General features: G+C 45.9%; 1 protein-coding gene across 4 annotated transcripts in view; it reads right to left on the minus strand.

The window, feature by feature from the left end:
* TET1 (tet methylcytosine dioxygenase 1) overlaps nucleotides 1-13,811 on the minus strand; it is a 61,904-nt gene extending 48,093 nt beyond the window's left edge. For 2 of the 4 annotated variants that reach the window (XM_058028768.1, XM_058028771.1), the window contains exons 1-2: nucleotides 11,820-13,811; nucleotides 4,237-4,287 (exon numbers count right to left, since the gene is read on the minus strand). In XM_058028768.1, the coding sequence (XP_057884751.1) occupies nucleotides 4,237-4,287; nucleotides 11,820-13,748 (1,980 nt within the window). In that variant the 5' untranslated portion in view covers nucleotides 13,749-13,811. Of the gene's footprint in view, nucleotides 1-4,236; nucleotides 4,288-4,383; nucleotides 4,451-11,023; nucleotides 11,054-11,819 lie in introns of those variants that run through there. The other 2 variants (XM_058028770.1, XM_058028769.1) reach the window with 2 other exon arrangements.
* Nucleotides 13,812-14,007: the final 196 nt, after the last annotated feature.

A 14,007-nucleotide genomic window follows, 5' to 3' on the forward strand; every position in this document is an offset into this window, starting at 1 on the left:
CCGTGCCTGCTCACATCAAGGGGTTGCATGAGGTTACCAAATGCAAAAAAAATATTAAAGATTTAATCCCATTCTGACAGGTGTACATTCAGCTCGATAAAGGTGAAAAAGAGAACATTTCTTTCAAAAAATGTTGAAAAAAATCCAAGTAACAGCTAAGTTAATTATCTTATTTTTAAAAATACAAGTGAACTGGTTTGCGTAGAATGCTTTGATACCAAAAGTAAGGCCTACCTATCAAAAAACAGGAGCAAAAAGACAGGGAGTAAGAAACAAGAAGAAACTTTCAATCCATACTCAAAGCAATTTCAATTGGGATTTATTGAAGGAATATGCTCCAAGGTGATAAAGTCTATTAAAAGAAAACACCACAACAAATATGAGAAGTCCTTTCCAATTTGTATTGTACCATTCTTCCTTCTTTCCCTGTAAAATTCCACTGCAGTGCAACTCCATCCATTGACTTGCTCATATCTCAGTTCAAAAGGGAAAAAAGTAATAAAATTTAATTTCATCCAGCTAAAAATTTTGGCAGATATTATACACTAAAAATAAACACCATAATTCAGAATAAATGTTCCACATCAGTTCAATCCTTGCTCACTCCAAGCATCATCATGAAATTTAGCACTTGTATTCCTAAACCTTGTTAACACATGTATGACCTTGATCAAAAAAGTGTATTTTTAGTTTCTTTAAGCTGCAAAACTAAAACTGCATCATAAAAAGGGCAACAGCAGGTCTGCCAAGCCAACTTAATGTTTTCAAGTTGCTTTTTTACAAGACTATGCTTTGCACATCTGGAAAAGAACAATTAAGAGGGTGCTCAATCAGCTATTTGCAGCCTCGATGGAAATAAAACTTTGATGTTCCTGGAACGGTGTTTATAAACAGCCCAGAGTTGTGGACACTGAGTCATGCGTGGCTTTGGCTTGCCCTCAGCTGAGGGGATGCTGCAGAGGGTGAGCAGGCACCGTGGGCACTGCTGCAGGGTTGATGCACAAACACAGCTCAGGCTGTGCAGGCAGCCACAGCATCACCCAGCACTGCACACCTCACTCGGGGTTTCTCCCAGGCTCCTCCCTAATTTTCCCCTCCCTTTCTTTCTCCTTCCTTTTGCTTTGTTGCTGTTTTGGGTTTCTTCAATCTCCACCAGGGCCACAAACCCCGGCAGCCACCCAAAGGCAGCCCTGGCTCCCCAGAACCCCGGGAGTTTAATGCCAGGGATGGTGTCTCATTGATCCTCTGTGGGCTCAGAGCTTTCCTCACCTTCCTCTCTGCTCCTGCAGATTTCCCTGACACCACAACACATGTGCAACTGCCCCATTCTTCTGAGCTCTGTGGTGATAACGACCTTGGAAGTGACTGCAAGCATTTCCTAGTCCTTGGGAAGAGGTGCACTGCACTGCCCAAACTCAGCCACACCACCAGTAAGTGGCTAAAAAGGATGATGTTAAGTGAAGCAGGATGTAAAATGTGACTCTGGAAACACAGGCAAATTAATTTTTAAGTATGAATCCCTTCTATATAGGTTTTCCATTAGCAGGAATAAAACTAAAGAAGTGTCTGCTCAGCTGGGAAAAGAACACAATATAAACCCTAAGGAAAACTAAGTATATTCCTTCCCTTGTATCCATTACTGGGAGCTTACAAAGCTTCCTTTCTTTAATGAGCACTTGCCTGCTAGAAGTGATGAATATTTCAGATGCTCTTTCAAAATAAACATGGAGAACCTAATACAGTATTTATGGCACAGATGAATTTCCCAAACAAGCTGCCCAATAACCAGAAAGGAGAATTAAGACATGAGTATAGAAAGCTATAAATACTACACAAAAGGCACAGTGTAATAGCGTGCATCACTTTTAGTCCTGTTTGTATCTGTCCAACCCATTTGCACCTGGAAAGCACTGCTGCTTTTCCCCTGTACAGAATTTGGGAATGGCCTGGTCCTCAGCAGCACAGTTAGAACATGAACCCTCTAAGTAAATAAATGTGCATCTATCAAAACTTAGGAGAGTTAGGAAAAACCCCAGAGCTCCATGTATTATTGGAAGAAAGTACAACAAATCCTCCTTTAAGGAGCCTAAGAATAGTACTTGAAGAAAATACAAATTAAAAAGGACACATCCTGTTTGAATTTTGAAAATGTCAGTGGTCAGATGCCCTCAGCCACAGCCAATCATAAAATCAAACACTGAAGTCATAATTCAACAGAGAGAACACCATCACTTTTCATGGTCTTTACACGGTGTCCCAGCAGCAGCAGAAACCAGCTCAGAGCCAGGTAACACAAAGCCACACTTGTAAAATGCCCTAGGAAAGAAGTGTGCAGAGCATGCAGCTTCTTGGAAGTTTGCTGCAGTGGAACTCAGGTGCCCGGCCTCCCTTCTCCCATCCAAAACCAAAGGCAGCCCCATGCAGCATTCCATGAGATGTCTCAGAGCTACTGTGCCCTCCTGCGTGGATGCAAGGAGACAAACTCTTAGGAAATACACCCCAGCACCACAAAACAAATACAAATACCAGAAAACACAAAGCCAGTACCTAAAACCAGAGAGGAACTATCACAGAATCAGCTCAGCAAAGAAAAAGTCAAACACAAAGCAGCCCAGGCCCAACGACTGACATGGATATTACACACACAGAACCAGACAAGCCTTTCCATTCAAGAGTCAAGGGTGGAAAAAAACTCTTCAGAGGCTTTTTGGAAAGGGCAGGAATGACAGACTCCTATTACATAGCAACCTGCTGGGCCACCACATCACAAACAGTGGCAAAAGGCGCTCCAGAGGAAAATCTCGAGACCAACTATGAGCCACGAGTGCAGACAGACACCCATCTGTCTGTGACCAAAAACCCACATTTTCCACTCTTCACACCAATTACACATCATAAACTGACTCCTTTACAAACACTCCTTATTTTGCATGCTACTGTCAACAGCACAAAAGACAGAATGAGCAAACTCTTCAAGTTTTAGCTACACCCATGTGGTACATTACAAAGAGCAGCAGTATTAAAATGAATAATTAAAATCATACCCAGAACAACAAAAATACAAATATTTCAATGGCTGATTTGAATGCAGAACAAGCCCACTAACATTTGCCAGTGTTGTAAAACCACTGCTTGCACAACTACTCCACATGAAAACACAGACACCCTTCAGGTTGGACAAGTTATCTGCTCCTTACTTAATCTTAACTTTGGTTTGTCTTACCAAACTTTCTGTAACTGTAACAATGACAACACAACTGTTAAGAAATTGGGATGATTTCAAGTAAAATGATACTGCAGACCAGTCAGCATTTATAAATACTATATCCAACAATTTCTGAAATGTGTACTGAAACAATACTAAACTATCTTATTACATTTAGCTAGAATAGTTCAACAACATAAGTTTAACAACATACTTTTTGTTTGAATTTTCACTAGCTTCATCTTACCCACACCATCCATCTTACTTGTCCCATTCACCCTCCAACATGTTAGTTTGCAACACAGAATTAATGACTTACTTCTATTCAAAACAGTCTAAAGATTAACTGAGAGAAGCAATATCAATGTACTACCTGTTACTCAAAAAAAACAAACCCAAACAACCCAAAACATTAGCCATGAGTGCAGCGAGTCTGTATTTTGGTATGAAAACTAAGATATTGGCATTTGCAAGACCAATCTTTTGTTATCATGAAAGATAGCCATTTTAAAAGTGTGGAAGGAATATGTTACCACTGAAACTGAAGGCTGTTGTAAGTTTACAGGATTTTCAGTTTCAGTTGAGGTATTCTAAAGCTTAAAGAAAGGGAGAATATCAAAACTTCAGTAAAGTAACTGTAAAAATTCCACTTTTGTTAACTTGGCTCGCAGTTTAACGTTGACTTCCCCCATGAAATTTCAGCTGCCATAAAACCTGTATGCTAAAAACATTTAACTGTTACGTTTGAAAGTATAAAACTAGGAGCAGAAGAAATTAAAGGGAACGTTCAATGCAGGGGAAAGCAAACTTTTGGTCTGCAGACTTGTGCAGGGAGGTTCAAATATGTCTACAACATGCTGGAGAGAAAGAGGAAAGAAAGGACATGTTCTGTGCTTTTAAAATTAGCTAATCTGCTTAATAGCTGGAAAGCGCCGCTACCCAGCCTTTAACCCTTTGCCTTCCTGGGCCGTATGACAAGAAAATGCTGCTCAAAACGGGAGGGGATAAATATCAAAGCAATCATCGGTTACCTTTAAAACTCTTTGCTTCCTCCTCTGAGGCCTTTTGTTTTCTGTTAGGACCTAAAAAAACATCAAATTGCAGAATGTAAGTTGTGGTCACAAAGGCAGGCGGACACCTCCGATTTTTATTATGGAACAGCGATTTTTCTGCAGTACCCCGAGTGCTTTACACGCGGCCCTCGCACGGGCCGGCGGCGGCTCCCGGCGGCCCGTCCGCCGCCCCCGCGGCGCCCCTCACATGGCGGGCGCCCCGCGTTCCCCCTCACGGCGGCGGCGCCCCTGCCCCGCCATCTTTGCTTCCTGCCGCAGCGGCGGCCGCGCGCGGCCCCGCGGGAGCGCGCAGCGCCGCGCAGCGCCCCCCGGCGGCCGCGCAGCCGCCCGCCCGAACAAAGGGGCTCCGCAAAGGCCGCCCGCAAAGGCCGGCACGGACCCGCCGCGCCCCGGGCACAGCCCCGGCGGTGCGGGCCGCCCCTCGCGGGCACCGGGGCCGGGGTCGGTGGGCTCGGCTGGGGCCGCGAGGAGAACGGGGTCAGCCGAGGACACGGGCCCCGCGCACCCGCACGCGTGCGCACACGGGGCGGCGCAGCCTCGACCCTCCCCTGAGCGGCACGGGGCGTGAGGCACCGGGCACCACAGCCGCGACCCTCCCCTGAGCGGCAGCGGGCATGAGGCACCGAGCACCAAAGCCCCGACCCTCTCCAGAGCGGCAGCGGGCATGAGGCACCGGGCACCACAGCCCCGACCCTCTCCTGAGCGGCAGCGGGCATGAGGCACCGGGCACCACAGCCCCGACCCTCTCCTGAGGGGCACCAGGCACCACAGCCCCGACCCTCTCCTGAGCGGCAGCGGGCGTGAGGCACCGGGCGGCATAGCCCTGGCCCTCTCCTGAGGGGCACCACAGCCCCGACCCTCTCCTGAGCGGCACCGGGCACCACAGCCCCGACCCTTTCCTGAGGGGCACCGGGCACCACAGCCCCGAGGCTCTCCTGAGCGGCAGCAGGCGTGAGGCACCGGGCGGCATAGCCCTGGCCCTCTCCTGAGGGGCACCACAGCCCCGACCCTCTCCTGAGGGGCACCGGGCACCACAGCCCCGAGCCTCTCCTGAGGGGCACCGGGCGTGCAGCATCGGGCACCACAGCCCCGAGCCTCTCCTGAGGGGCACCGGGCACCACAGCCTCGACCTTCTCCTGAGGGGCACCGGGCGTGCAGCACCGACCCTCTCCTGAGGGGCACCACAGCCCCGGTCCTCTCCTGAGGGGCACCGGGCGTGAGGAACCGGGCGGCGCAGCCCCGACCCTCTCCAGAGCGGCAGGGGGCACCACAGCCCCGACCCTTTCCTGAGGGACACCGGGCACCACAGCCCCGACCCTCTCCTGAGGGGCACCGGGCGTGAGGCACCGAGCACCACAGCCCCGACCCTCTCCTGAGCAGCACCGGGCGTGCAGCACCGACCCTCTCCTGAGGGGCACCGGGCGTGCAGCACCGGGCACCGGCGGCCGGATCGCCCTGCCAAGAGTGAAATCGCCGCTGCCCGGTGGAGTTCGCAGCAAAGGCCCTGCCTGCACCTGCTCTCCCCAGCCGAGGGGCCGCGGCTGCAGCAGCCCCTCCAAAGTCCCAGCCCGGGGCCGGGAGCCCAGCGCCCACCGCAGCCCGGCTCCAACAGACTCCTCTCGCTTCACCTGCTCCTACAGCACTGTGAAAAATGCGAATTTTATGATTGGCTTTTGGCAAATATTCAAATGAATATTATATGTGTTGTGTTAGAAAGTAATGCTGTATTAATTCACTTAAGTAGCGTGTTAAATATAGTTTTGGGTTATAAAAAAATGTTAAAATAGAAACTATGCCATGTAGAATACTTTTTTTAAAGAAAGGACTTGCAGCGAGATAGCAGCCACAGGACACCTGAATCTTTCAGAGAAAAAGAATTTATTGCCCTCTTATTGAAGAACCGAACTTCTTCCCTCCTCGAAGGTGCTGTTAGGATTCGGAGGAAGAAGCTGACAGTGCCCAGACAGAATCCTGTGTCTGAATGGAATTTATGCACCATGGATGAGGTGTATGAATATGCAACAGGCTGTTGTTTTTAAGGGTTAATCCTCTGTTTACGGGGGTCGTGCTGCCCAGAAAAAGGTACCCGGCCGTCCGTAACTCTTTGTCTCTAGTGTCTCATATTGTCCTAATTCAATTTGTCCAAATTATTATTCCTCTAATTGTATTACTATTTTTATAACCATTTTATTACTATTAAACTTTTAAAATTTTAAAACCAAGTGATTGGCGTTTTTCACAAGCACCCAACAGAACAAATTACTGCACACGGACTGCCATGGAACTGGCCACCATTTAAACACCAAATACAATTGTTTTCCCCACAACTCCACCTGCTGCACACATCGGAGGGATCACAGCGAGCCCTCACTCCCTAACCAGGGACAACAAACCAACCACAGCACATCTCACACTGCAGGCACCCAAGCACTCCCTGAATTCCCAACGATTGACATCTAAACCAGAATGCTGGCCATGGATTTATGCACTAAAGATAAAAACCAGTAAGAACACCTTCTCATCAGCTACAAACTGCAATCTGTTTTCTTATCTAATGCTACACCCTGATGTAATTATTGTCCACTTATTGGTCCAAATCAATTAAACAGCAGAAATGCTCACACAACTCATTCCCCAGTGTAGCAATTAAACCAGAGAAAGCTGTCACCCATTTTTTGTTGTCTGATGCTACCTTGTATCTAAGTTCTTCATTAGTTGCATCAGAACGATGCATTAAATAGGATTTAGGGTAAGGCAAAATTAAAATACTGATTTGTATTGTTCCCCCCAAATTACCCACATCTGCAAGGGTCATTTTTGCACATTAAGAATGAGAGAGTGCAAATCACACACACTTAGTGATCTGATTCTTCTTGGTAGTTTTGGCTACTTGGATGCCTTTCAATGCAGGGTGAAAAGGAGCAGTATTTTGTTTGCTCAGAAACCCAAGACCCCATATTGTGATTGAGTTCCTGGACAGCAGTTTCAGGTTTCCTTGCAACCTCATGTTAGAGGTCCTCAGACACAAGGAAGGAAAGAAATCTCTTCAAATAATTTCCCCTTAAAGGTTTGAGAACCTACACAGAAAATAAGGAGCAGTGAAGAGACAATTTTTGTTAAATACAGCCTGTGAAAATAACTGGAGCACACACTGATCCTCCTCACTGTAATTCAGCCTGCATTATGGTCCCCACCCAGGAGCACAGACACGGCACAGGGCTGGGAGCTGTGATTGTTTCACACTCCCACAGAACGAGTGTCAGTGTAAAACACAGGAGAACTGCACAGCTCCAGCTCCCTGCCCTGCAGCTCCGCTCATTGCACCTTCCCAAACTCCTCTGGCTCTGTGCTACCCCTCACAAAACTCTCAAGTATCCTACTCAGGAGGGCTTTTATGTGCACTCCTTTTAAGATTCAACTGGCTTAAATATTTCTGGAGTCTATTGTAAAATAAATACCACAAAGTCTAAATTTCTTGATTATAGCTGGGCCTGGCTAGAACACAAGAATTCCATTTTGCTTTTTTTTTTTTTTTCTTTCAGATTTCAGCACTTGATTTTGTTCCAAAGCAGAGCAAAACTTTCAAAATTCAAGAAGAGAAAGATAAAACATGGGAGACCAAAGTCCAAGCCCCTGGTCTGCATCAGGCAAAAATCCCTTACCACCAACATGTTCTATTAATTCTCATGCCCTTTTTAAGTTTTAAACAGAAATTTCATTTCTCAAGCCTCGAGAAGCTTCCCCAAAAATAGTTGCATTAAGACAGATAGTAGCTGTGAAAGGTTCCTGTTCATTCAGCATTTTCCATTCAAGGAATGGCTGCTGGAAAGCTCCCAAGCAACTTGAATTGCAGCATCCTTTTTCAATATGTCTGGGTTTTCCAGCAGCGTGTTAAACACCCACGGACAAGCAGGCCCTTACTGTTATTTAATATTTCATGTTACTCAGATTACAGCAATTAAATAAGATGTCTCAAGACACCTTGGGCAACCCAAGTGAACCAACACTCAGTGACCTCATTTTTTTGGCCAGTTTGTTGACAGTTTGTTTAGGTCCCCCTAAATCCAGCTATTTAGTTCTAACAGGAATTAAAACTCTCCCCAGCGGATAATTTCAACCCAAGAGGGCTCCCTGCTTAGGCAGGACCCTCAAACATGGGCACCTTGCTTTGATAAGCCCTGCAAAATGATGCCTCAGGTTTTAGCTTTTATATTTTTCACATTCTGTGCTGCTTTAGTGTAGTGGAACAAAATAGCTGTAAAAAGCCCTCAGTAACTGCAATGCTGTTTCAGAAAACAGCAGTCTTTAAAGATAAGACCAAAATGTGGCAGCATCATAATCCTGTGTGGGTAAGCATCTCAAACTCTTCACTGTGAAGTATTCCTGCATTATTCATTCTGAGAGGGACAGTAACCCAAGATAAAGCCTTTTCCCTCTTCTCATGAAAGCTTCCTTACATTTTATTTACTGGGCCGCCCTTTCAAAAAATTCAATAAGCAAGAAAATGTTTTTCCCTTATATATTTTAGGATTCTTCTTTACCAGCTCCAAACCAAACAGGCACAGTGGGAATTCCTCAGGAAGAGGGGCATTATATGCAATGATATTGCTCCACACAGGGGCTGGGAACTAGAGCCCACCATGCCTCATATCCAGACTCTCATGATGTCACATCCCTGCAAAACCCATTACACTCAGGAAGGTACAATATCACCTAATGTTTATATGGCTGCTATTTTTAAATGGCATTTTTAAATCCAATACAGTTTTCAAATCTTTATCTGGATGATGTGTGAATTAATGAAAATAACAGTAACCTAACTATTGCCAGCTCCAAACATGCAGCTGATACTCTCCAAGGGCTAAGTGCTGGTGCACACGTGGGCATGGGTGCTGGAAAATGCACTTCAGTTCACATTCATGGCTTACACCAGCCAGGCCTTACTCCCTGACACTGGAAATCCACCTCAGATCTTAAAGAAAACCAACACTTGTCCTTTCCTAAGCAGCAGGTATGGACTGCTTGCAGTTTAGGAAAGAAAAAGTGTTGGTTTTCTTTTCCACAGTGGCTATGAAGCCATTTGTTGCACACAGCTCTCACTGACTTCACCGGGACTTTTGCATTTTTTAGTTAGAATGGGGAGAGATAATTCCTTTAAGGCAAAACAGCAACATTTCAACTATGCTCCTGCTCTATCCCCCCACACCCTCCTCCCAGTGAATCACCTCCAAAAAATGCTTACATTCCACCAACATGAGAGAAAGCATGACTCTTCTGAACAAGGAACACACTGAAGCCAATCTCATTTCATTATTTATGTTCACTTTCCATACCATGGACAGAGACCTCCAGTTTCAGGTTTTCCTCAGCTGCTTTCTATTTGAAACACATTGCTGCCACAGGAGTCCCAGTACTACCAGCCTGGGAAAACAATGGAATTCCCTGCAATCTTATCTAAAGGACAGCTGCTAAACTGAGTGATAGCATTCCCCATCCCCCAACACCTTGAAAGAGCTGATACAACACTGTAGAAATACTTTCTCATTTCCTCACAGCACAGTTTCTAGAGACTAAAAATGAACCAAGGCCTCTTTCTAGGAATATCTGAAAAGACACCAGGTTTCATTCAAATACAATTTTGTAAGAAAATACCTGACATGTTCTTAAATGTCAGGAATACTTCATTTCCTCCATGCAGCACCCTGAAATTTCATACAAAATTTCACAAGAAATGAAGGAGGCTTCTGGTGCAGCTCTGAATGTATCATACAGAATGTGGCCACTCAGATGAAATAAAAGCAGCCAAAGGAAAGAATAAAAACAAGGAATCTCTCATAAAGAAAGTAAAAGGAGTGCCCAGAGAGGACAAAGGTGAAGAGGCAAAGCTAATCTGCAAGGAGTAGGTCAGGCTGAGCAACAAGAAAAGCAGTATGTTCAGCCTGGAAAACAAAGGCTGACAGAGAAGCTGGAGTGCTTCCTTTCACTGACCCTGCCAAAACCCTTTCTAAAACATGGCTTTTAGATCCCTTCCTACCTCAGCTCCACAAACCCTCTCCCATGAACTTCTCTTCAATCCCACTGGCTAAATACACAGAAGGACAATGTCACTACTCTCTTGCTGTAAAAGGTCAGGATGAGTCTCTACCACCTTTATTGTTTTAATTTCCATCTGAAGTCACATTACAGCTGTCCCTCTCCTCGCTTACTTTTTAAGAGCATTAAGGAGCAGCTGATACAGAAAGAGGTTTGTGAATGAATTCTGAGCCAAACTGTTTAAGCACACTTCCCTGAACATCACACCTTAAAATACACTCCCCCCACAAAGGGGAATACACCATATCCCCTCGCTGCTCCAGGACTCTGCTTTGTGCTCACCTACCTGAGAACAGAATGGATTTCTCTGCCAAGCCTGGTGAGCACAGCACAGAGCAGGGCAAGCAGGAGCTCTCCTGAGGCCTCTGCAGCTGACAGGAATTCCTACCTGCTCTAAGAACACAGCATTTCCATGGAACTGCTCCTCTCAGAGCACAGCTGGTGTGCAGAGACTGCAACCTCAGTCTCCCACATCCCAAGGCAGATGGGATTTAACTACCAAGACAGCCTCTCCCCTCTGTGCTTCAGGTACCATTGGGTGCCATGAAGAGAACACTCCTAGCAGGACCCAGCACTGCAGAGTCTCACTGCAGCTCAGAGGTCAGGGAATTCAGCTGGGATGTGGGGAATCTACCTTCAGCTCCCTACTTACCTGATTTAAAGCCTGATCTTGAAACTGAAATCCCTCAGGAGCTCAGTGCTGTTATCACATGGGCATACAGACTGTCTTTTCCCCTCCTCTTTGTTCCAAAAGTTATCACCTGGGTTATAAAAGGCTGATGGGTCAGAAAAATGAGTGAGAAACACAGAAAAAGAAAGGATGTATGGGGAGTGTTGTAAAAGAGAAAGGGAGAGAGGAAAGAGAAGTGAAATGAGAGAAACAGAAGAACAGACAATTAGAAAGGCAGAGAGATGTGAAAGGGGAAAATGCAGCTACAACTTGGTCCTGAAGTTTATAAATTGATTTCCACCAAATCTGTCATCACAAGCAAATTACTGTAACTGAACCAAAGAGCAGAAAACATGCCTTCCTTAGCTTTTAGCCTTCAGTATTTTGAAATACCAACACTCTCCCTTGTAATTCACCATCTCCTAAGACTACCCTCAGTCTCCCTCCTTCCCGCATTCCGTGCCTAAATCTTCCTCATTTCTTTATGCACTCCAATTGATCCATTCTTTTGGCCAACATACCAACACCTGGAACACAGAGTTAAAGCCACATTTACCTTTGATTTGACACATTTATATAACAGGAACAAGACTGACTCCAGCTCACCCTAACCTACAGCTCTGTAGATGACAAGAGGAAGTTACTGCACAACCTGTTAGCACCAACGGGAACCCTGACTCTCTGAAGCTGTCATGTGGCCAGCACTTCCCTTTGCACAATTTTAAGATGCACCTCAAGCCTCAGAAGAGCGGCTTAATTTGCAACTCCTTTGCCTTACCTCGAAAGGCAGCATGACCGGCGGCGGTGGCTTTTTCAGCTCCTCACATTTTCTCTTTTTGCATATCCGGTGGCTGGTTTTGCGCTTCCTGCAGCAGCTGCACTCCTCGCAGTTGGTTTTGCGCAGACAGGGCTCGCACACCCCGCACCGCCTCCGCTTCTTCTTCTCCAGCATGGGGAGCAGAGATGAGTATGGAAGAGGGCAACCACCAGCTGGATTTTTAACAGAGTATGGCCCTGAGGCCTCAGCTGCTCCAGTGCTGTTGCTCACGTTGTTGTCCTGAACCAAATTCAAGCTTGCTCCGACACTTCCCAGCTGTGATGAATAATCATTATGCTGCAGTCTTGAGTCAGCTGGCAAATCTGCATTTATGGCTTTTGCTGAGGCAAGAGCAGAGATTTCCATGCTTGAAGGCAACTCTGAAACAAAACCTGCAGAGAATTGTCCAGAGCTTTCAGCAGAGATTTTATCAACTGTGCTTTTTCCTAAATCTGAAGATAAAGTGGGGACATACCCTGAATTCAAAATTAATGTCTCTGCATCAATACATTTAACAAGCTGTTCAATGTCCTCTACTTCAATGTTGTTTAAAGAGGTATTGGAGACTGGTTCACATACTCTAAATATGTTCTTTGCGTCAAATTCTGAATTCTCTTTTGTAAAGCTCAAATCTGAATTTGAATCAAGCTCTCTGTGAATGGGTACAAAATCCACAACCAGTTTCATGGGGTACTCTGCAAGTGAGCTCGCACCTTCAAAATGTAAAAGCAAGTTGGATTCAGAGGCAGCTACAGAACTGGAATTTGAACCAATGTCTTTATTCTCAGATTCCAAACCCCAGCCTGCCTTCAAGCAGGAATCTGCCAGTGACCTTGCATCTTCTAATAAATGTTCTTGTGAGTTAAACTCAGAGGTAACTAGGGATGCAGAATGCAAGTCTTGCTCTTGCCTAGGTAGCACCATGTCCAACCCCGCTCCAATGTGGAATTTGGCAAGTGTGACTGACTCTATCAGCACTGCAGAGCTGAGGCCTGAGGTATCAACAGAGCTGGAGTCAGGTTCTGTACTGTTGGGCACCACATTGAAGGGAGCCTCTGCAAGCACCTTTGAGTTTGATTCAGAGGCAATTCCAGAGTCAGAAGGAGAAGATGGAAGCACCAGGGCAGCACTTTCAACAAATGCTTCAGCCAAACTACCTGTATCAAGGTCACTGAGTATCTGCTCACAGGGCAGGTCTTCAAGCTTAGCTTTCATCTCTGAGGCTTCTGTACCATCATCAGTTAGGTGAGTGTTTGGAATGGAGTCATCTGTTTCAGATACTTCTGCCTCCTGGTGCTGGCTGGCACATGGGATTACAGGCTCCTCCTCACCTGCAGCACACAGCCAGCCCTCCACAGGCAGAGCAGCTAACTCCTCTGGAGCTACACCTTCTTTCAAAGCTCTTTCACCTGTTTCAGCACTTTTCTCTTCTACCACTGCCAGGGCATCTTGTTCATGTTTTTCCCTTGTTTCCAGCCTTTTTTGTGCTGCAGCTTTCCTGGGCTTTGCAGTTATTGGAGTTTGGGCCAAGCTTCTGGAGAAGGATCGGTTCCGGAGAGCCATGGTGAAGCCATTGATGCTGAAAGAATCCTGGCTGTGGAAGAGGATACTGTCAGCCTTCTCCAAACTCACCCAAGAGGCTCCAGACAAGGTCACATTGCTCCTGAGAAGTCTACCTGAAGAGCTCATGATTGGTTTCTTTTCTTGCTGTTTTTTCTTAACATCTTTTTCTTGCCCTGGCTTTTTACCTTTTCCGGAACTAACAGCTTTTGTGGAAGCCTTTGTGCTTTTCTTTCTCACTTGGCTAGATTTCTTTTTGCCCTGGTTAGTTTTCCTTTTGCCAAACTCTTCTTTTTTGGCTGATCTGGAAGGCCTGGCATGGTGAGCCATGTCTGTGGAGCAGGAGCAATGTCAAGAGGAGAGATGGAAAAAAATCATGAGCTCTTGAGAGACCTCTTCAGTAGGAAACTGCATACTCCCATTGCTGCCTTCTGTGCTCATACAATGCCAACTCTGAAACAGAAAAAGATACAAAACAGCATTAATAGACTTCTAATTTAAAAAAGGTGCACATATATTCAGCTCACCATTTTTGATATTAAAAAATACGGAAGTAGAATCAGAAATAGCAATATTGGGTGTTATGTTC

This window comes from Melospiza georgiana, chromosome 8 (genome assembly GCF_028018845.1).
Source record: "Melospiza georgiana isolate bMelGeo1 chromosome 8, bMelGeo1.pri, whole genome shotgun sequence".
In the NCBI taxonomy this organism is placed as follows: Eukaryota; Metazoa; Chordata; class Aves; order Passeriformes; family Passerellidae; genus Melospiza; species Melospiza georgiana.